Source organism: Mytilus trossulus, chromosome 6, assembly GCF_036588685.1.
Source record: "Mytilus trossulus isolate FHL-02 chromosome 6, PNRI_Mtr1.1.1.hap1, whole genome shotgun sequence".
Lineage (NCBI taxonomy): Eukaryota > Metazoa > Mollusca > Bivalvia > Mytilida > Mytilidae > Mytilus > Mytilus trossulus.
In genome coordinates this window covers 75,653,066-75,676,588 of record NC_086378.1, presented here as the reverse complement: position 1 = coordinate 75,676,588, position 23,523 = coordinate 75,653,066, and the positions used below count along the sequence as shown (strand labels likewise).

The 23,523-nt window shown below is 33.8% G+C and overlaps 1 protein-coding gene across 1 annotated transcript; it reads left to right on the top strand.

Moving 5' to 3' along the window:
• The first annotated feature begins 15,620 nt into the window (after nucleotides 1-15,620).
• Nucleotides 15,621-18,497, top strand: LOC134721847 (oncoprotein-induced transcript 3 protein-like). Its single transcript, XM_063585095.1, has 3 exons — nucleotides 15,621-16,680; nucleotides 17,237-17,487; nucleotides 17,923-18,497. Exons 1-3 carry the CDS (start codon nucleotides 16,028-16,030, stop codon nucleotides 18,045-18,047), a joined length of 1,029 nt encoding a protein of 342 aa, XP_063441165.1. The 5' UTR covers nucleotides 15,621-16,027; the 3' UTR covers nucleotides 18,048-18,497.
• The last annotated feature ends 5,026 nt before the right edge of the window (nucleotides 18,498-23,523 follow it).

The window sequence follows — 23,523 nt, the reverse complement described above, 5'->3', positions numbered from 1 at the left end:
TAATACATGTATGAATTAGTACATGTATTTTTAATTCTGCTAATTTTATGTTTTCATTTATTGACAACCCTGTGTACCTGTGTACCGGGATACAGTGATTTTCACCATTTCATGAGACTCTATCCAAAGTTACAAGCAAATTTATTCACCTTATACATATACAATGTATGATATGGAGTTACAATATATATACTAACAGCTCTCTATTTGTTTTTTTATCCACTAAGGTGTCTGATAAATAATATCTTAAAACAATAAAATTCTATTGGTTAATTACCATGTGGAATGGTACTTAAGTCACTATCTATTGAAAAGTCGGTTCTTGAGAGTGGTGAGAACATATTAGTTGTATATAGCTCAAAGCTATGGTAGGTAAACGAGTCCACATTCATGGATTCACATTTGCAGCACATCCACTGCACATTTGATCTGTGTAGTAGGTCGTCAAACAAACATACCAGATGTTGGTCAAACAAAAAAGATACCAGCTGATGGTCAAACAAAAAGATACTAGCTGATGGTCAAACAAACAGATACCAGCTGCTGGTCAAACAAAAAGATACTAGTTGATGGTCAAACAAACATATACCAGCTGTTGGTAAAAATAAAGATACTAGTTGGTGGTCAAACAAACAAATATCAGCTGATGATTAACCAAACAGATACCAAGGTTGGTAATTCAACGAGATAATAATTGATGGTCAAACAAACAGATACTAGCTGATGGTAAAACAAACAGATACCAGCTGTTGGTCAAACAAAAAAACAACCAGCAAATGGTAAAACAAAAAGATACTAGCTGATGGTCAAATGGTCAAACAAAAATATACTAGTTGATGAATAAACAAAAAGATACCAGCTGTTGGTCAAACAAAAAGATACTTGTTGATGGTCAAACAAACAGATACCAGCTGTTGGTCAAACAAAAAGATACCAGCTGTTGGTCAAACAAACAGATATCAGCTGTTGGTAAAAAAAAAGATACCAGCTGTTAGTCAATCAAAAAGATACTAGCTGTTGGTCAATCAAAACGATACTAGCTGATGGTTAAACAAAAATATACCAGCTGCTGATCAAACAAACAGATACCAGCTGATGGTCAAACAAAAAGATACTAGTTGTTGGTAAAAAAAATACTAGCTGTTGGTCAAACAAAAACATACCAGCTGATGGTCAAACAAACAGATACAAGCTGATGGTCAAACAAAAAGATACTAACTGATGGTCAAACAAACAGATACCAGCTGTTGGTCAAACAAAACTATACCAGCTGATGGTCAAACAAAAAGATACTAGCTGATGGTCAAACAAACAGATACCAGCTGTTGGTCAAACAAAAAGATACCAGCTGATGGTCAAATCAAAAAAAATACCAGCTGTTGGTCAAACAAACAGATATCAGCTGTTGGTCAAACAAACAGATACCAGCTGTTGGTCAAGCAAACAGATACAAGCTGATGGTCAAACAAAAAGATACTCACTGATGGTCAAACAAACAGATACCAGCTGTTGGTCAAACAAAACTATACCAGCTGATGGTCAAACAAAAAGATACTAGCTGATGGTAAAACAAACAGATACCAGCTGTTGGTCAAACAAAAAAACAACCAGCAAATGGTAAAACAAAAAGATACTAGCTGATGGTCAAATGGTCAAACAAAAATATACTAGTTGATGAATAAACAAAAAGATACCAGCTGTTGGTCAAACAAAAAGATACCAGCTGATGGTCAAATCAAAAAAAATACCAGCTTTTGGTCAAACAAACAGATATCAGCTGTTGGTCAAACAAACAGATACCAGCTGTTGGTCAAACAAAAAGATCCAGTTGATGGTAAAACAAAACGATATCAACTGATGGTCAAACAAAAAGATACAAGCTGATGGTCAAAGAAACAGATACCAGCTATTGGTCAAACAAAAAGATAATACATGATGGTCAAACAAACAGATACCAGCTGATGGTCTTACCAAAAATACCAGGTGATGGTCAAGCAAACAGATACCTTCTGATTTTTACCCAAACAAATATCAGCTGATGGTCACACAAAAAGAAACCAACTGATGCATGGTCAATTAAAAATATAGATACCAGCTGTTGGTCAAACAAAGAGATACTAGTTGATGGTCAAACAAACAGATACTAGCTGATGGTCAAACAAACAGATACCAGCTGATGGTCTTACCAAAAATTACCAGTTGATTGTCAAGCTAAAAAGTACAAGATGATGGACAAAGAAAAAATACCAGGTGATGGTCAAACAAACAAATACCTTCTGATTTTGAAACAAACAGATACCAGCTGATGATTAAACAAACAAATATCAGCTGATGGTCAAACAAACAGATATCAGCTGGTGGTTAAACATACAGATATCAGCTGGTGGTTAAACAAACAAATATCAGCTGATGGTCAAACAAGCAGATATCAGCTGGTGGTTAAACATACAAATATCAGCTGATGGTTAAACAAACAGATATCAGCTGATGGTTAAACAAACAGATATCAGCTGATGGTTAAACAAACAAATACCAGCTGATGGTCAAACAAGCAGATATCAGCTGGTGGTTAAACAAACAGATATCAGCTGATGGTCAAACAAACAGATATCAGCTGTTGGTCAAACAAGCAGATATCAGCTGGTGGTCAAACAAACAGATATCAGCTGATGGTTAAACAAACAGATATCAGCTGGTTGTTAAACAAACAGATATCAGCTGATGGTCAAACAAGCAGATATCAGCTGGTGGTTAAACAAACAAATATCAGCTGGTGGTTAAACAAACAAATATCAGCTGATGGTTAAACAAACAAATATCAGCTGATGGTCAAACAAACAGATATCAGCTGATGGTTTAACAAACAAATATCAGCTGATGGTCAAACAAACAAATATCAGCTGATGGTCAAACGAACAGAATCCAGCTGATGGTTAAACAAAAAGATACCAGCTGATGCATGGTCAATAAAAGAAAAATACCAGCTGAACTAGACTAGATATAATGACGACCCTGATGGACACATAGGTGTCTTCTAAACTAAATACTATTATCCGGATTTTCAAATTATTGACTGTTCTCTACATTATATACAATTACCCTGATCGACACTATATATAGATTAAAACTGACGTGGAAAGGTAACAAATGGCCAGCGAAAGCTTCATTTTTTTATGTAGCCCAGGTGGTCGTGTGATCTAGCGGGACGGCTACAGTGCAGGCGATTTGGTGTCACGATATCGCAGTAGCATGGGTTCGAATCCCAGCGAGGGAAGAACAAAACATTTGCGAGGGACTGGACAGGGGGTAGGTTTCTCCCTGCTCCCGCCTCTCTTCTCCCTTCTCCCGCCCTCCTTCTCCCGTTTCCCTCCCTTTTCTCTCTCCCTTACCTTTTCCAACATACATTTCTTAAAATCCATAAAACTTTCAGGAAGAGTTTCGATCAGAAGATTAGAAATGCTATACTATAAAAGTAACGAGTATTTCCCCTTTATCATTTCGAATATTCTCATGTAAATATTTCTTCTATATCCATCCATGCAGTTGTTCAGGAGTAGATGCACTTAAAAGAGATTCATTAAGAAAGCAACCTCCCAAATTTTCAATATTTGACAAATAATCGGAAATAGTCTTATTAAGGACGGCAATAAAAATCGTGAATGTGCACCTGCAGCTTAACTCTGATACACGCCGCTTCCCGAATAATTTTAAAGTATTAAATTCAGAGGCGTAGCACTCAAATTTATATTGGTACGATGAGAAGCGAAGCGACTCATCCCGCCTTGTTGAGGCGGACATTCGACAGCGGGGTTTCGGAGACACTAAAGGGCCAGAGAAATTTTGAGATAAATGGTGCAAAATCCTGCATTCTGACACTTAAATTTCGCTTATCATTTTTTCAGTAGCAATTTGAGTTATCTCACTTTTTTGAAAGTCAAATTCAAAATGTAGAAAAAAAGAAAAAGAAAAGAATTTGAAACATGAAATGTGTTCAACAATCCAAATTGATACAATTGCAACGAGTGGAATATCTTGGCCTAAATTTATACTTTCAATTTTGTGTCGGATGCCAATCAATGTGTCTTGGCATACAAGGGATTTTTTTTATAGTGGTACGTATATAATAAATTTCGTTCCTGGGCGTAGCAGGGCAAATTTCTTTAGGATATCTTTTTCCCCTTAAAACATGAAATAAGTATAAAATACACTAATTTAATAGTTCTTGACGTGAGGCTTGTATATAAATAAAGAGTAAGGGTTAAACATTTTTTATGCCGTATTCTACTCCATTAAATTTCTATTATAAATTGATTGGATGGATCCAAATCTAGAATTTATTATTGTCATTTCTTGAGAGGTTTCTAGTGATGACTTCTTTACACATTTATCGTCAAAGACATATGGTTCAATTGTAGAAGTTTATGTTATGTATCAGTTATGGTCCTTATGATGATTTTATTACGGGGACCTCAATATCTCCCCAAAAAAGAGTAAAACTAAAAATCATTCAAGACTATAACAACGGCCAGAGGCTCCCGACTTGAGACAGGCGCAAAATTGCAGATGGTTAAACATGTTTTTTGCGATCTCAATCTCCCCCTATACCTCTAGTCAATGTAGAAAAAAACAAACGCACAACAATACGCACAGTAAAGCTCAGTTGAAGAGAAGTCAATTCCGATGTCAGAATAGGTCACAAAAGAAACTAAACAAATTGACAATGCTACATAAATTAACAGTAGTATACCATCATAAAATATATGAGAAGAAAAAACCCTGTCCAAGTGAATCAATATTAAAGCCAAAATAAGCAATCGTTAGTGAACTGACAACAGTATCGTAACCAACCCTTCTTAATAAGTAGCTTTTGAGGTGAATACTGACAATGTTTGTGACAATGTATAAACAAAGGAAAATAGAACATTTTCAGCCGATTCGGACAGGGACATCCCAAATTCAACATCATTTCTAAAAAAATCGTGATAAGTTTTTAAAAAAATCACATAAAGTTCAGCTACACAAAAAATAGCGTAATTAGTAGACTTAGGTTGCATCATCTAGACATAAACAAGTATTTAAAAAATTTTCGATAATTCTTTTTTTTCATTTCGGTGCCCACTTTTTTTTAGCTTGCTGTATGCCGTACTCAGTTTGACTTAAAATGATTGTTTACTTTTAACACATTATCAAACCTGGATTAAGAGTTCGACTCGTCTCATTAATTGGCTACTAGTCTACCACATTCCTTTATTTCTATTGAACCAGTATTAATAAATGTATATACTGTTTATATTGCCTATGACTCATAAATGGGATTATCTGTCTTTGATTTTTTCCTGTAAAAACCTTGTTTTCTATAATCAGCGTGAAAAAAACTTTGTTTTTTCAATGAATTATAAAAAAAATAGGTATGGCATGCCGTACCTTCGAAAATTATTGGTACGGCAGCAGGCTGCTACGCCCCTGTAAATCCAAACTATAGAAAAGCAGGTTATTTTTAATTTACGAAAATACGGGGAATTTTTGTGACACTATTTTTGCAATATCATAAGAAACCAATTCGTTTTAAATTGGTTGCCAAAAAAAACTCTTCTTGCAAAAAAGAAAAATTAAAATCTTTTGGAAAATAATACGGAATATAATTTGTTGAAAATACATAGTAAAAGCAGTCTTTGAAAATCAGTCAGAAAATATTTTTAAAATGGAATTAACAAAGAAGAATAATACAAATGTCCTGGAACTTGGTTATTTTGGCACACAACTTTTCCTATATGTTCCAAGAGTAACCAGTTTTGGAATACAATTGGACTGTCCAGAAAATATGGTCCCGGGACAGCAACATCGAAATGAGGAAAAAGTTAACAAAGACCTGTCATTTTGGGATGTTAACACTTACTGTGCATCTGTTGGAACAAAATAAAATTATATCTCTCAGCCCCCGGTTACATATTTTTTCTTTCAATTCAGTATTTCAAAAATTATTTCTTGAAATTTACAATCACACAATTCATTAAAATAAAACCCAGTGGCCAACAATATACGAATAATCGTTTGATTAATTATTTTAATAATTGTCGAAAATAAACCAAGAAAAGCGCTCGGAACGCCAAAACAAAATAAGAGATATGTTTGTTTGATATATTTCTTCAAATGCAGAAACAAACTGAAAACACGTAAACATTTTAATATCATTTTGGTTCCTGTTAATTTACACTTGGGTGTACAGGGATGGGTGTGTTTTGTTGTTGAGTTGGACATGATTTAAAATTGAGATTCCCAACTACCGGTATATTCCACTATGATCTTTGATATAAATATATATATGAACCAAAAGTGCGCATATTCAAAGCACAGAGTCTGACTTCTTCTATACAGTGTACAATTCCATGGTGGAACTTTTATAATGCACAAAGTGTTTTACCTATAGATGATGCATGTATGTTCTTAGAATTTTTTTTAATGTATCATTTCAAAATGTATTGTATGGTCCTGAACATGCCTGAAATATTTGCCACCGGACATTTTGCAACCTTAAATCAATAAATTCAAATTGTTCTTGAAAATCACTGTTCACCCAATGAAATTTTGAAAGCTGAATCTAAGACTCAACCCTGTCAGTTAGAATTAATAGGAAATTTACGAAACCAGACAGGGGAAATCCTTTTTCTGCCAAATTCTATGCATATCGGTCCACTTTGAAGCAATGTATCTAAAAAAAAAAAAAGGATGGTAACATGTGTCGCTATACATGCACGGGCTCACAATAAAATCCTGGAAATTGTTAGTTTTTTATTCTTTCTCCATAAGAGATTGTAATGAATTAGTGAAAAGGTTTGGAATATTTTTTTCGTCACTATGCACAATTTTCTGCGACTGTCATACATGTGAGAGGTGTAGCTAACTATAAAACCAGGTCCAATCCAACGTTTTCAGCATAAGAAAATGCCTATAGCTGAACCAATTCGGAATATAACAGTTGTTATCCATTTGTTTGATTTTGCAGTTAGAATAAGGACTTTCCGTTTTAAGATTTTGTCGGAGTCGTTTTTGGTTGTTTTTTTGCTCGTTTTACTTTTTAATACAACTTTCTTGAATCATTTGATTCACTTATTTATTAAATAATTGTTTTCCAAAAATTTTAATAATTTTAATACACATTTTTGTCTCCTTTATATACCCTTTTCTCCTTTCTCCTGCCCCTTCTCTCCTTCCTCCCGCCCCTGCTCTCCCTTCTCCCGCCCCCTCTCTCCTATGCTCCCAAAACCCTGTCCAGGCCCTCATTTGCGAAAGCATATTTACAGTTCTAACATTGTTGTGTTGATGTTTAGACGAGTTGTATACTGACTCAGACGTACTTATGAATATAATTATTTTCTGTGACTGTATCTTACATTAATTTGTAGTATCCTTTACTATAGATAATTTAGCTGATCTGTAACAATAACATCTTCATGCCTTATATATCATGTACTGTAGTACGCCGCTAGATTAAAACTGACGTGGAAAGGTAACACATGTCCACCAAAAAACTCTTTTTTTGAGAGCCCAGGTGGTCGTGTGGTCTAGCGGGACGGCTGCAGTGCAGGCGTTTTGGTGTCACGATATCACAGTAGCATGGGTTCGAATCCCGGCGAGGGAAGAACCAAAAATTTGCGAAAGCAAATTTACAGATCTAACATTGTTGGGTTGATGTTTAGACGAGTTGTATATACATTATAAAAAATTCAAAAAATCAGAATGTGAATATATATGTTCAAACTCTTTTAGGTCATTTTTTAGTAGCAATAAACAAAAAAACTATGTTAATTGGACATGCTTTGATACTATATATGCCCTTGAATTTTTACTAGATAACATTTTTGTTCGCTTTGGGGATTCCGTATATCGTCAGATTATCGGAATTCCAATGGGGACTTACTGTGCACCACTTATTGCGGACCTCTTTTTGTATTGTTATGAGTTACAATTTATGACAAAAATTAGCAAAGACCCATCAAAACAACATCTGATAAACAAATTTAATAATACTTTTAGATATTTGGATGATATTTTGGCTCTCAATAATGACGACTTCAGTATGTATATTAATCAAATTTATCCTGGTGAACTTACTTTAAATAAAGCTAATACTATCAATGACCACTGCCCTTTCCTCGATCTTGATATCTATATCACTAACGGACAGCTGAATACTAAAATTTATGATAAAAGGGATGATTTTTCATTTCCTATCGTTAATTATCCGTTTTTAGATGGTGACGTTCCCTTGTCACCATCTTACGGTGTATATATCTCAACTTGTACGATTCGCTCGTGTATGTAACAATGTTTTAGATTTTAACGAGAGAAATTTATGTATTACTGAAAAACTATTACACCAGGGTTTTCGATATCACAAACTAGTCAAAACATTTACTAAATATAAAGACATCATTCGTAAATATAGCTCAACATGCAGACTTCTTATACGTTCAGGTATTTCACATCCAATTTTTTATGGAAATATTCTTTATAAAGCACAAAGGTGTCAGCATTCACCTCATAAACTTACAAAACCTGTGAATAGACTTATTAAGAAGGGATATAATTACGATACTGTTGTCAAGTCATTAAAAATTGCATATTTTGGCGTTAATATTGAGTCACTGATAAGGTCTTCGCGTCGGAACTAAACACATTTATTCTAAAAACAGTTCTTGGCATGACACGGGTTATGTTTGTTCTTCTCATATATGTTATGATGGTATGATACTAAACCCCTTACGGGAAGGATTGTGCCTGATGTTCATATGATGAAATCATAATCTTTCAGTCAGTTTAATTGAAGTCTGGAGCTGGCATGTCAGTTAACTGCTAGTAGTCTGTTGTTATTTATGTATTATTGTCATTTTGTTTATTTTCTTTGGTTACATCTCCTGACATCAGACTCGGACTTCTCTAGAACCGAATTTTAATGTGCGTATTGTTATGCTTTTACTTTTCTACATTGGTTAGATGTATAGGGGGAGGGTTGAGATCTCACAAACATGTTAAACCCCGCCGCATTTTTGCGCCTGTCCCAAGTCAGGAGCCTCTGGCCTTTGTTAGTCTTGTATTATTTAAATTTTAGTTTCTTGTGTACAATTTGGAAATTAGTATAGCGTTCATTATCACTGAACTAGTATATATTTGTTTAGGGGCCAGCTGAAGGACGCCTCCGGGTGCGGGAATTTCTCGCTACATTGAAGACCTGTTGGTGACCTTCTGCTGTTGTTTTTTTATTTGGTCGGGTTGTTGTCTCTTTGACACATTCCCCATTTCCATTCTCAATTTTATTATGTACACAGCCATGTATCACCATCATTGATGGCGATCCGATGGATACATCTGTTGTAGGGTTGTCACTGACTCAGACGTACTTATGAATATGATTATTTTCTGTGACTGTATCTTACATTAATTTGTAGAATCCTTTACTATAGATAATTTAGCTGATCTGTAACAATAACATCTTCATGCCTTATATATCATGTACGGTAGTACGCCGCTAGATTAAAACTGACGTGGAAAGGTAACACATGTCCACCAAAAGCTCTTTTTTTGAGAGCCCAGGTGGTCGTGTGGTCTAGCGGGACGGCTGCAGTGCAGGTGTTTTGGTGTCACGATATCACAGTAGCATGGGTTCGAATCCCGGCGAAGGAAGAACCAAAAAAAAAGCAAATTTACAGATCTAACATTGTTGGGTTGATGTTTAGACGAGTTGCAACTCGTCTATGCAACTCGTCTAAACATCAACCCAACAATGTTTGATCTATGCAACTCGTCTAAACATCAACCCAACAATGTTAGATCTATGCAACTCGTCTAAACATCAACCCAACAATGTTAGATCTGTAACTTTGCTTTCGTACGTCTGAGTCAGTGACAACCCTACAACAGATGTATCCATCGGATCTCCATCAATGATGGTGATACATGGCTGTGTACATAATGTATATACAATATATATAAACAACTCGTCTAAACATATATATATATGAGTCTGAAAGATTGTATTTACTGGTTGGTAGATTCTTATAGGCTCTATATATATATATATATATGGACTGCTCTCTACACTGGATAAATTAGCCTGAATATCACATAAATGATTGTCCTCTTTACTAGCTAGACACAATTACTCCAATTAACAAATAGTTGACCATCCTGCACTATATACAATTACCCTGATTGACACACTACTACTGACTCTCCTAGCTACATTATACAATTATCAAGAATATATTAATAACAACAAACTAGAGGCTCTAAAGAGCCTGTGTCGCTCACCTTGGTATATGTGAATATTAAACCAAGGAAGCAGATGGATTCATGACAAAATTGTGTTTGTACATCTTACTTAAATAAACATTCTTGCTGCTTACAATTATCTCTATCTATAATGAACTTGGCCCAGTAGTTTCAGTGGAAAATGTTATTAAAATTGACAAATTTTATGAAAATTGTTAAAAATTGACTATAAAGGACAATAACTCATTATGGGTCAATTGACCATTTCGGTAATGTTGACTTATTTGTAGATCTTACTCTGTTGAACATTATTGCTGTTTACAGTTTATCTCTATCTATAATAATACTCAAGATAATAACAAAAAACAGCAAAATTTCCTTAAAATTACCAATTCAGGGGCATCAATCCAACAACAGATTGTACGATTCATCTGAAAATTTCAGGGCAGATAGATCTTGACCTGATAAACAATTTTAACTCATGTCAGATTTGCTATAAATGCTTTGGTTTTTGCATTTTACCCCTATGTTCTATTTTTAGCCGTGGCGGCCATCTTGGTTGGTTGGCCGGGTCACCGGACACGTTTTTAAACTAGATACCCTAATGATGATTGTGGCCAAGATTAGTTTACTTTGGCCCATGCAGTAGTTTCAGAGGAGAAGATTTTTGTAAAAGTTAATGACGACGGACGACGCCGAACGCCGGACGCAAAGTGAAGGGGAAAAGCTCACTAGGCCATTTGGGCCAGATGAGCCAAAAAAACCGGCTGTCCTTTACAATGGATACAATTATCCTGATTCTGATTCAAACACGACTCATGACTCCTTTCATGAAATAATTACCCTGAATAGCAAATAACATACTGTCCTTTACAATGGATACAACTACCCTTATTGACACATAACCAACTGTCCTTTACAGTAGATACATTTACCCTGATTGACACATAACCAACTGTCCTCTACACTAGATACAATTACCCTGTTTAACACATAACCAACGGTCCTCTACACTATAGATACAATTACCCGTTTTGACACATAACCAACTGTCCTCTACACTAGATACAGTCACCCTGTTTAACACATAACCAACTGTCCTCTACACTAGATACAATTACCCTGTTTGACACATAACCAACTGTCCTCTACACTAAATACAATTACCCTGCTTGACACATGATAAACTGCCCTCTACACTGGATACAATTACCGTATTTGACAAACAACCAACTGTCCGTTACAATGGATACAATAGTATGTCTTCTACGCTTGATACAACTACCCTGATAAACAGATATCTGCTTGTCTTCTACATACATGTAGGTTGCAATTGTTGCAAAGTTACAACATGAATGAATTACCCTCAATAATAAATAACCGCGAATATATATAAATAAAAAGAAGATGTGCTATGATTGCCAATGAGACAACTATCCACAAAAGACCAAAATGACACAGACATTAACAAGGGTACCATACGGCCTTCAACAATGAGCAAAGCCCATACCGCATAGTCAGCTATAAAAGGCCCCGATAAGACAATGTAAAACAGTTCAAACGATGTACACTATAGCTATAAGTATCCTGATTGGTACATAACCAACTGTTCTCTACACTAGATACAATTAACCTGAACTTACAAATAACTGAATCCCCTACACTAAATTAAGATACATCTACCCTGATTCAATATCATTTTTTTTTAAAGAATTGCCATAGCAACAGTTTGAAGTGTTTTTTTTATGCAATCTGGTCAATTAGAACTCATAAAATATTTTAAGCCGATGTTGATGTTTTATGGGAAACACTAAATAAAACAGAAAGAAATTAATGGCTTTAAATGAACCGCATCAACAATAGTAAAAAAAAGGAGGAATCAATTTGTTCGTCGCCCTACCAGCACTAGGATAAATACTTTTAGATCTCGATGGGTGAAAAGTTCCCAGTATTAACATAAAACGAAGTCCTAAAAGTATAATTGAAAATTTAACCAAATACTTGACATTTCAGTATTTATATATAAGCACTTCCGAAATATATAGAGTAGGGGAAGTTGTTGAATAGATGAATATTTGTGACATAGTTAGATAGGCATTCTTTAACTCAACTTGCTGCAAAGGTGAGGTACGTATATATTTTTCAATGAATTATTTAGGTATTGTGCACTACACTGAATTACAGGGAATGCATGGATTGCCATATTGACGTTGGTGACGTTTTATGTGGGTCAACATTGGGGTTTTGAGGTGTTTTTTTGTGTCGGCTTAGTAGTTGGGTTTAGATGAAACGAGATGAAGGACAAAAAAAATGTGTTGAAAATACCCTAAAAAATTCGGGTTTTAAAAATTTGAAAATTGCATTTTAACCTTTAGATAAAGGTTTTCGTAAAATTTTGTGTACTATAGATTAAAAACATTGCAATGGATAAATTTTCTAAAAAAAATGTCTATGTGAAAATGTCATTTAATTATATATTTTTTGCAAGCAAAGTTAAATGTGTGGGCGCTTAAATGTGTTTGCGCTTTTAAACATTTTGACTTGATGCAGTAAAACTAACGGCATTACCTAATCACTGTTATTCGTATACATGAGTTGATATATTGTTACATTATTTCTCAGACTTCTGGATTTCTTGTTTTGAGTTGAATTGCTTTTTTGATGTCGGGACTCACTTTTTTTTTTTACTAACTAATTCTATATGATATGGAATTTGCTCATTGTTGAAGTGTTCTATTACATCTAACTATATTGAAGATTGCAGTACTTAACAAATAACGTCCCTTCTGATTACTAGTATTTGCAATAGTGTAATTTTGTAATGTCTTAATATAGAAATTGTTTGGTAACCATAGAATTCTTTACATTTAAATGATTTACCCATCCCACTGATTCATCATACAAAATTGAATTAAGAAATAAATTTTATTTGTACATTGCAATATCCTTAGCTACAATGTTTGCCTTATGAGATAAAAGTTTTTCTTATCTTGGAGACACCTGTTTAAGATAAAATGTCCCTTTATGTCATGTTTAATTTGATAAACCATTTTCTCGTTTTGAAGAGACTTCGACTATGTAAATAAATGGTGTTTTCATTTCAAAAGGTTTATGTTTAAAAATTCGTTTTCGATGGTAACATAAAAGGGTCATGTGCTCTCGTGTTAGTAATTTTGTACTATAGTAGACTTTCCCGGACCAAAGCCTCTACACCGACGAGGATTGAACTTAATTTGATGTACGTATTTATTTCCTGTAGCAATTCAACACATTGTTCTAGTTTCAGAAACATTTAGGGTTCAGGAAGCTTTAGTTTTGTATTTGAGGGTCCGATTGGGTTTTACAGTATGGAGAATAATGGATAAAAAGTGCAAAATAAAGGATAAAAAATTAAAGGAGAGAAAAATAGACAAACAAGAAAAAATGAAAAGAGAATAATTGCGTGCTTAAATTTATTAAAGAAATAGAGAAAATTGGGCTTAACATTAAAGAATAGAAAAAATGGCATCAACGTGAAAGAATAACCTCGGAAATAAATGACACCAACAAGACCTTCATAGAAAAAAAACCGCCATCAGAAAATATAAAAATTCAGCTGTATCTAGGGCAGAAGAATCCTGTTTTACCAATTAAGTTGCTTTTCAATAACATATGACACTGGCACATTAAACTGAACAGCAACGAATTAGTACGTTACGATAGGAAGTATTGCCCTAAAATGTAAATAACAAGACTCTAGTCTGTAATTTCATAAACGGTGGCCATTGTTGGAGCGGCACATAGAACAAGTTGAGCGAAAGTTAGAAATTCTAAACATTTGTGGGTTTTCACATTCTTTTTGTCTCAAGGATGTCAGCAGGTGACATCACTTTGTGTTCTTATGCAAAAATGTGGTAAATCCAATATTTCGTAACATGCATAAAGGTGTGGAAAAATGCACTTAAACATTAAGCTTTTTAATGTAGTTTCGGCACTTGTAACTAGACACTACAAGGAAGTAGCTTAGATAAACTATACAGGGCTCGACACTGTATAAAAGACACGTAACAAGATAAAGTTGATATATTAATCTTTAAGTTAAAAAAGATAACACTTATTTGAAAAATATCCAAAGTTGCGTATATAACATGAAAGGTAAGGGATTTTTTTTTTATGTAAATCTAAGAGATCGGCATATGTGACTTATTTTTTTATACATGTAACGTAATTCGCTTTGTAATTGCTTTTTGTTTTATCTCTCATTTGTTTTTATACTGTTTTAGGTCGCAAAGGTTTATCATTTTTGAATGGCTTGTCCTTAGGAACAGTAACGAAGAAGAAGTTGCGATGAGTTTATTAAAATAAACTGGGTCGTCAGGACGCTACCTTTGAGCACATCGGCAAAACTAGTAGTTAGATAGAAGGGATATTAATTAGAAGATTATTCAAAATCGAAACCAAAATTCCATCGAAGGTAAGGTTCAATATTGTCCTTAACTGTTTATCATTTGTTTAATGGTTCCTATAGTGGCTTATAATGCACAATTTCGTACACATGTGTAAGTGACAATCACGGAACAATATCATCTGAAATGAAATTTTCTCGCGGCCACATTTTAAAAGATTTTATGGGTATTTGAAAAAAGTTGAAGAATCTTCTAATTATTCATTCATTCAGACTCTTCTTAAATCATTGAATTCAATCAAGTTTCAATTCTACGATTTTGACCGTATGAGTTTACACAAACGACTCAACAATTTGGAAATTGCCTACATACTTTCATCTTAATTTTTACCATACATGACTATATAAAGAGATCGCTCCAAAAAGTAAAGAGATGTTGAATGATTTCAAATGAGACAACTATTCAACAAAGTTCAAAGTGGATGTGAGCAATTAAAAGCAAAACGTACCACCTTCAACAGTGAAAAAAATACCATACCGACCTTCAACAGTGAAAAAAATACCATACCGTATTGCCGACTTTTAAATTCTTTAACCATTAATTCGGTCAAAGAGACAAAACAATAATTTGGACCGAGAATAGTTGTTATGAAGGAACCATGTAAGTTATATATCGGGTCAATATGGTAGCCTATTCGAAGCTTTTCTGGAAACTTGTTTCAAAGTCTTATATTATGTGCTCTTTCTCTTTTTAGGTACCAGTCTAATTTATATGGAAAAGAAATGACTAGCAATAAAAAGGTATAAGTTGTGGTTTATCTATAATTATCAGTTTTCGAATTTCCTTTGGACAAGATACATGTATCAATAGGCATCATTAAAACCAGAAACATAACTTGACATATATATTTATCTCTGCTTTGAGTTTCGTATTAATGATTATATGTTTTATTTATCAGAAAAGGGTTTCAAAAGTTAAGATTCAATGTTTTGAAAATAGGTTTTGGTAAACTTGAATATTGGAAAAAGAATACATTGACTTAAGTTTTTAAAGGCTTGCAATAAAACTATTAAAATCATGTATGTGAATTCATAATCTTATACTTTCTTTTCTTTTTTATTTCACAAAACGCGAACATTTGAAGAACAGATGAAGAAACAGGAGAGGAACAGATACAGAGAAGACACAGAAGGAGAGGAACGACATGACATGACTGACAAATTGCGAAGACTCTCACGGGAGAGCCAAAATCACGCGAGACATATGATAGGTTCATCCCATCCATCATTCATTATCATCAATCATCTACTAATAATCAGATTTATTTCCAGGTTTTTTTAATCTTAAAAGGGTTGTTTATAATTTACTTGACTATGATTTCAGAACCAACTACAGATAGTGTAAGGTGGAACTTGACATCCGCTACAGAGCGCCATGATGTTAGTTGTCTGTCCGATTCCATATCCGTGTTCATTCCATCAGATCTATTGTCACACTATCAGACGACATGGCGTGATCCTCACTGCCAAGTACAGGACAATGGTACCCACTATATTTCCACCATTTCACACACATCATGCGGAACAACCGTGATCTTCACCAAGGATGAAGTCATTTTCGAAAATGAACTAATTCTACACAAATCTGGATCACCAAGCAATCAAACATCAAACGGCTCTATCGACTTCGGTAGTTCTAGTTCTGAGGTAATTCCGGTGCAGTGTATCTATCCTCGAAGACAGAATATAACAACTTTATACAGACCCGCACAGTCGAAAGTTAGGTTCTACGAAAAGCGATATGGGCACATGGACGTTCAACTAGAACAGTACAAATCTGGCATGTTTGTTACCCCTCTTCCAGTCCGTTCCTTCCCAAATGAAGTAGAGATAAACAAGGATATGTATTTCATACTCCATGCAATGCATGTTAATTCGACTGATGTGGCAGTAAAGGTGGACTCGTGTGTGGCAACACCATCAAACATGCCGGCGGATGGTCGAATTTATCAGCTTCTTGACCAAGGGTAAGCTAATAAGATGAACGAAATTAATACCTTTTAAAATTCCAGTAAGTATTTTTCAACAAATTTGAGTGGCAGAACGGGATATATTTGAAAGAAGAAAATAATGGAAACTACTGGTACTTAATTGTTCCAGTAAGAGGTGCATGTAATTTTTTGGGTTGTTTAAATGATTAAAGTACACTACTAGTAATCAACGTCGTTTCTTGTTGTTGTGTCATCAGTGTTACCAACCATTTTCAAAAGGACTCTAAAAATCACAAGTAGAACAAAAACAGACAGTTTTAAGGAAAATAAAAAAATCGTAAAAAAACAAATAACAACCTACATGAAATTACACAAAATAAAAAAATACTTAGCAACACGAACATCGCCAAAAACTTGGGGTGGTCTATTAGGTGCTCCGGGAACTGTAAGTAGATTCCTTTTCACTTGTTGCACCCTTTATGTTGTTCCTATAGCATACACTTAGTCTGCAATTAGATAGGAAACAGTTGGCCAAAGAAAAACGAGTAAATGCAATCTATATTCATTTAATGTGTTCTGTATTTTATATCAGTTGTCCAGCATCCCCAGCAGTCAAAGTATATCCATCAGCATTTGATGAAGTGAGGTTCAGTGTTCGAGCATTTGAATTCCGAAACAGTCCAGGTGGTATTGTGTACATTCACTGCCAAGTTTCAGTTTGTTCTCCTACAAGTCCACAGTGTCGAGTTGGATGTGCCCATAGACACCGTCGTGAAGTTTCCTCAGAGGAGGGCGGTAGTCATCTGGTATCTGGTGGACCATACTTATTAGTGGCGGATAAAGGTACGAAATTTATATGGTGTTGTAATGGTAAATTACCATATATGGCTTGAAGCACAAATTTAGGCCAAATAAAACAGTATATGTGTTAACTGTACCCCTCTCTATCTTAAATTTTATCCCCTACTCTAAAGTTTATGGCCAGTTTTGATTAATCACGGCTTAATTCACAATGTTGTTCCAATCTTGACTCAATGTAAAAAATATATTCTAAAAGTCCCTAATTTGTTTTTCGGCATGTGACAGAAAACACACATACTTTTTTGGTTGGCTTTACAACAAAAAAATAATGTTTCTCGCTGAGCTTAATCAGAATAATCTGTTGTGAAAGATTAAATTGATGGTGAAAATAAAAAAAAATAAACAAACAAAAAAATAATTAAATTTTAAATACAAATTTATCAAAACAATCTTATTGAACTGTTATATGTATTTCAGATGGGTTGCAAGTATCAACAGTTGTGGCAGGCGTCTGTGCAAGTGTGGCTGTCGTTGCCACTGTCATTGCTATAATTGGATGGAGACGCAAGTCCAGTGCTTCAACTTCCAGTTCCAAATTATAGAAAAAAATGACTCGAAATGACCCATATCAGAACAAAACGCTTTTTAGTGTGTGTGTGTGTGTGTGTTTTCTTTATAATCATAGAACTCCATAATTCAAAAGTAATTCGAATATGTGTGATTATCGATACCAATAACAAAACATAAATCTTTTTATTTGTGCTAAATTATTAGTGATTTTAAACTTATTTCAATCTTTTATAATTAATTAACTTATTAACCAGTATTAATTGATTTAACTAATATAATTCTTTTTAATTTTGATATATTCACATACAGTTTTTAGTGATGATTTTTTTATATTCAGATAATTTTTAATAATATTTTTTTTAATATTCAGATAATTTTCAATAATATTTCTTTTTATATTCAGTTAATTTTAAAAATGATTTAAAGATTTGACTGTAATTTTGTCCAATTTTGTATAGAATAAAGAAATAATGTTTTCAGAATATCGTATAATACTTTAAAAGAGACAAATACGATATTTCCTTTATGCATGTCATAGCCAAAACTTCTAGTTGTCGCTCTTACAAAAAAAATGTGGTATGTTGACAACTCTCCATAAGAGACCACAATAACACATAAATTAACAACTTTGGTCGCCATATGGCCTTCATCAATGAGCAAAGCCAATATCGCATATTCAACTATAAAAGGTCCCGAAATGACAAATCTAAAACAACTTAACGAAAAAAACTAACGGCCTTAATTCAGGTACAAACAATGGACGGAAAACAGTTATGTTACTATGTAACTATAACTATATGGCTACATTTAAGTTTTATCTAAGTATTTTTTTCATACTCCCTCTCCAAAGGTATTTCTTCCATCTGTCTGTCCTTCTGTTTATAATTTCTGTCGCATTAGCAATTACAAGTGCTGGATACTGATTACCTATGCATGCACCAATCTTCAACTTACTATTCTATATTTTGTAAAAATGTGTTTATTTCCTTCGAAGCTCTGCATAATTCCAGAAAACAAATATTTGAATACCATAAATATAAAAGACATGCCTGTCACATTTTTAACTACAGCGATTCTTGCTATTATATATGACACATGCAAGGTTAACTTTTTTTCCCTATAAGGAGTGTCGATATTTTTCAACTTCCTTCAATGTCCCAAACCTGATTTTCGTATTTTACTATAAATGAAATATAAAAAGTCACATATAATTTACAAAAGATCCGAGTACTTGTTTACTTTTGTTTTGAAATATTTGTTACACGTAGCAGTAGAATGTTTGACATTTGTCGTAAAACTAAGATCACCAAAATGAAGCGATAAAAAAAGAAACGCAATCAATACCCGCAACTCGATTGCAAAAGAGCTACTGGATATTTCGGTCTAATAGCGTTGTCTTTTTTCTTACTTATAAGTAGTTTTATTTTTCTATGTGATGTAGTAAACATTGTGTTTTCTTTTGAACTTTTTCATTTTGCATTCATTAAAAGTAAAATCACAAAAATACTGAACTCCAAGGATAATTCTAAACGGAAAGTCCTTAATCAAATGGCAACATCAAAAGCTTAAACACATAAAACGAATGGATAATAACTGTGTCACATTCCTGACTTTGAATACCGGCATTTTCTAATGTCAAAAATGGTGGATTGAACCTGGTTATACAACTAGCTAAACATCTCACTTGTATGACAGTCTCATTTAATTCTATTGTATTGACAACGACGTGTGAACAAAACAAACAACATTTTGTTAAAATGTCAAAAATAGGGATACTGAAGTCAACTGTGTGTTATAATCTTAATCTCTATAAACACAAATAGATATGTAACAAACATGACAAAGAAGCACAAAAAGGAATATAGTCAAAGAACTTTAAGAAAAATTAAAGACAACAGTACTTAAATTTACCATAGCACAATTACACAATGACGGGATGTACAAGAAGAGAGCCAAGTCATATGTATCAAAGAAATACGAAAAGGTAGATTGACAAAGCACACTTAGATAAAATGAGCGACAAGGATACACCCATTTTACAATAGGACAATAAGACAATGACAGAATATATACGTACAGAGCCAAGTCATATGTATCAAAGAAACACAAAAAGCACAAAGACCAAGCATATTAGCAAAAATGAAAGACAGGCATACTAAAATAAGCATAGAACAATAACAAAATGACGGGATGTATAAGTGCAAAGTCACGTCAAATGGATATTCCCCAAAAGAGACTAAACAGTAAAAGTAATATATAACACGTTGATAAATAACGTCCATTTTCACTGAACTAGTACACATTTTTATTTAGGGGCCAATTAAGGACTACCTCCGGGTGTTGGATTTTCTCGCTGCATTGAAGACCCATTGGTGGCCTTCGGTTGTTGTCTGCTCTTTGGACGGGTTGTTGTCTCCTTGACACATTCTCCATTTATATTCTAAATTTTATTTATCATCTCTACCCAGAATCTATATTTCAAGAACATCGAGTATTATTTGTGAAGTTGATACCATTAATCTATTCTTCGTCCCATGTCGGGAATTAGTATCATTATCGTAAAGGTATACAAATAACATATACCACTATATGCCCTTTTTGTACATGATGAAAGGTCAGTTTATATCTATATATGCTCTATATGTGTATCCTTTTATTTAATCTTGTTGGAAAGTGACAGAATCGTTGACTTTTCAACATATATGATCAGATAAAAGAAGCGTTTTATTTATGTCATAATACTAGTATATATAATGCACCACTGTTCCAAGTAAAGGAAGGATTGCGAGCTAACAAACTTGTATAAAAAAAATAGGGAGATTTGGTATAGGATTGCCAATGAGACAAATTACCACCAAAGTTTAACTGAAGTGTGAGTATGCAATTATAGGCAACCGTATGGCCTTCAACAATACCGTACCTTAAATTAGGCTATAAAAGGTCTCCACATGAAAAATTGAAACAATTCAAATAAGAAAACTAACGGCCTAACTTATACAAAACAATTTACGAATAATAATTATGACAGATATGAACCAACAACAACCAGTAAACTATACTTGCTACTTTCTGTATTTGCCTGTTCTAAAATAGGAGCATGGGTACACTTTATGAACTTGCATATTCTTTTAAGCTCTGACTTTTTGTTTAATTTGCTCATCAATTATCACAACTTTAGCCAAATAGTACAAGGTATAATTTTCTACTGTCGTTAAAATATGGACCTTCTAGCAGATAATGAAATACGTTACCAATGCTACCAATATTAAAAAAGATGGCATCTTCTATCATTTCGATTTACTTTTATTCCATCTCCCTGTCTCTATTAGGACTGTGGTTTGTGGCATATCTACATGAAATACTACTTTCGTGCAGATTCAAGATATCGAAATATTTTATTGAATTTAATTCTAACTTTAAAATTCTGTAATTAATAGTTCGTGTTATTTTGTATTCCACAACAGCTTGAATTGGTCTATACTAATCGCAACTTTCAGTGTATTTTTTAACCATATATCATTACCTAAACATCAAATATATAAGAAGTCTGCTTTAATCAGATAATACAGCTATATGTGTTGCTTTCGAGTGGACTACAAGATTATATTTACAAAATACAGTTTCTGGAGGATATTTGTCATGTATTGAATTTGGGTACCGTAGAGGCCAACAAACCATTCATATAAGATGTATTGTTCCGAGAGAGTATGTGTACATGTTATGCTGCCCATCAAGGGCCATTGATTGGAATAATAAAATATTCTTATTCTTATTCTTATTCTATAAGATGTGAAAGGGTTTAATTTTTCCCACGGCTCACAAATATATAAGCAGATATGTTTAACTGTATGGTCAAACACATGCATATTGTATGGTCAAACACATGCATACTGTAGAGTCAAACACGTGCATACTGTATGGTCAAACACATGCATACTGTATGGTCAAACACATGCATACTGTATGGTCAAACACATGCATACTGTAGAGTCAAACACGTGCATACTGTAGAGTCAAACACGTGCATATTGTATAGTCAAACACATGCATACTGTAGAGTCAAACACGTGCATACTGTAGAGTCAAACACGTGCATATTGTATGGTCAAACACATGCATACTGTATGGTCAAACACGTGCATACTGTATGGTCAAACACATGCATACTGTAGAGTAAAACACATTCATACGTACATGTATGGTCAAACACATGCATACTTTAGCTGCGCGACACAATGTGAATCTTTTTTGCTAGTTCGCTGCGCTAACTCGCCGAAAAGGGTCTGTCCACTAGTATTAGGTAAAAAAAATCTCCAATCGAGTAACTTTTCGTTTACGTATATTCGATTCATGTGAATGATAACAGTTTATGTTTCAATCAAATATTAAGTGATCTTGCGTTTTTAAATTTCAATCATCAAATGTTTACCACTTTTAACAAATCAAAAATACATAATTATAAGAAACTCACAACGAGCGTTTGTCGTTGGTTCATACCTGTCATATTTGTGTTCCGTAAATTGTTTTATCATGAATCATAGCACTTTAGTCTTCTCAATTGAACTGTTTCATATTTTTCATGCCGGGGCCTCTAGTGAGCTGACTATATACAGTATGGACTTTTCTCATTGTTGAAGGCCGTACGGTGGCCTATAATTGCTAACGTCACTGAATTTCATTTACATGAAATAACAGGTGGTTCTGTTACATAATTAAAAAAAAATATATAAAATATGCGTGGTGCGGATCGAAGTCCTTTAAAAATCATACCAAATAAGTTTTGAAATATGCAAACAATACAAATGTTTACATATTTTTTTCAGTTAAGGCAGTGCGAGTAAGCAAAATAGCCTCCTTGCATCAAGTCACCTTAAACTTCAAAACATAATAGGGTATTTTTTTTTAAATATCAAAGTTAATATGCAATTTTGCTCATGCATATGGCATATATATTATATGACATATGTTTTTAAAGAAAGCATTTCATCATAGATTACTTATTAACATGTATGTGTATGTTTCTACTTTTCTTTCAATTCGTAAATAATATATACTAAAAAATCTGAATAACGGCCTAGAAAAAGCAAAACTTTATGAATTTCTTAATCGCTAATTTGACAGACGGCCTGCATGTAAAATAGCGCAAAGTAGGCTATTTTGCCGGAGTCGGTTAAATAGCATCTCCGTCGATAACTTATAGAATCCGAAAAAGATACCTTACCTATATGTTGTTATGGAAAAAAATTCACGCAGTACCCATAGGCATTTACAATCCGACTTCTGGAAAGTTCAGTCATAATCAAATTTTAACGATTATTGTAATGTTTGAATTTCTTTTATTATATCTATTTTTTTAAATTACAATTACTGATTTTACATAAACTCAGTGATAAACTGTATGGTTATTTGTGGACCCCTTTGAAAAAAAGCAGCCGTGTCTTATAAATTCCAAAGCAACATTTTACACATTCCTAACGTAAGGGAATGAACTCTCATGTTCCCGCGGAA

Bases quoted from the DNA above. Each gene is read 5' to 3' on its own strand.
- LOC134721847 (XM_063585095.1), top strand. From the start codon at position 16,028: ATGATTTCAGAACCAACTACAGATAGTGTAAGGTGGAACTTGACATCC. The intron at 16,681-17,236 runs GTAAGCTAATAA...ATTTTATATCAG, and splicing joins TATCAGCTTCTTGACCAAGG to TTGTCCAGCATCCCCAGCAG. The intron at 17,488-17,922 runs GTACGAAATTTA...TATGTATTTCAG, and splicing joins CTTATTAGTGGCGGATAAAG to ATGGGTTGCAAGTATCAACA.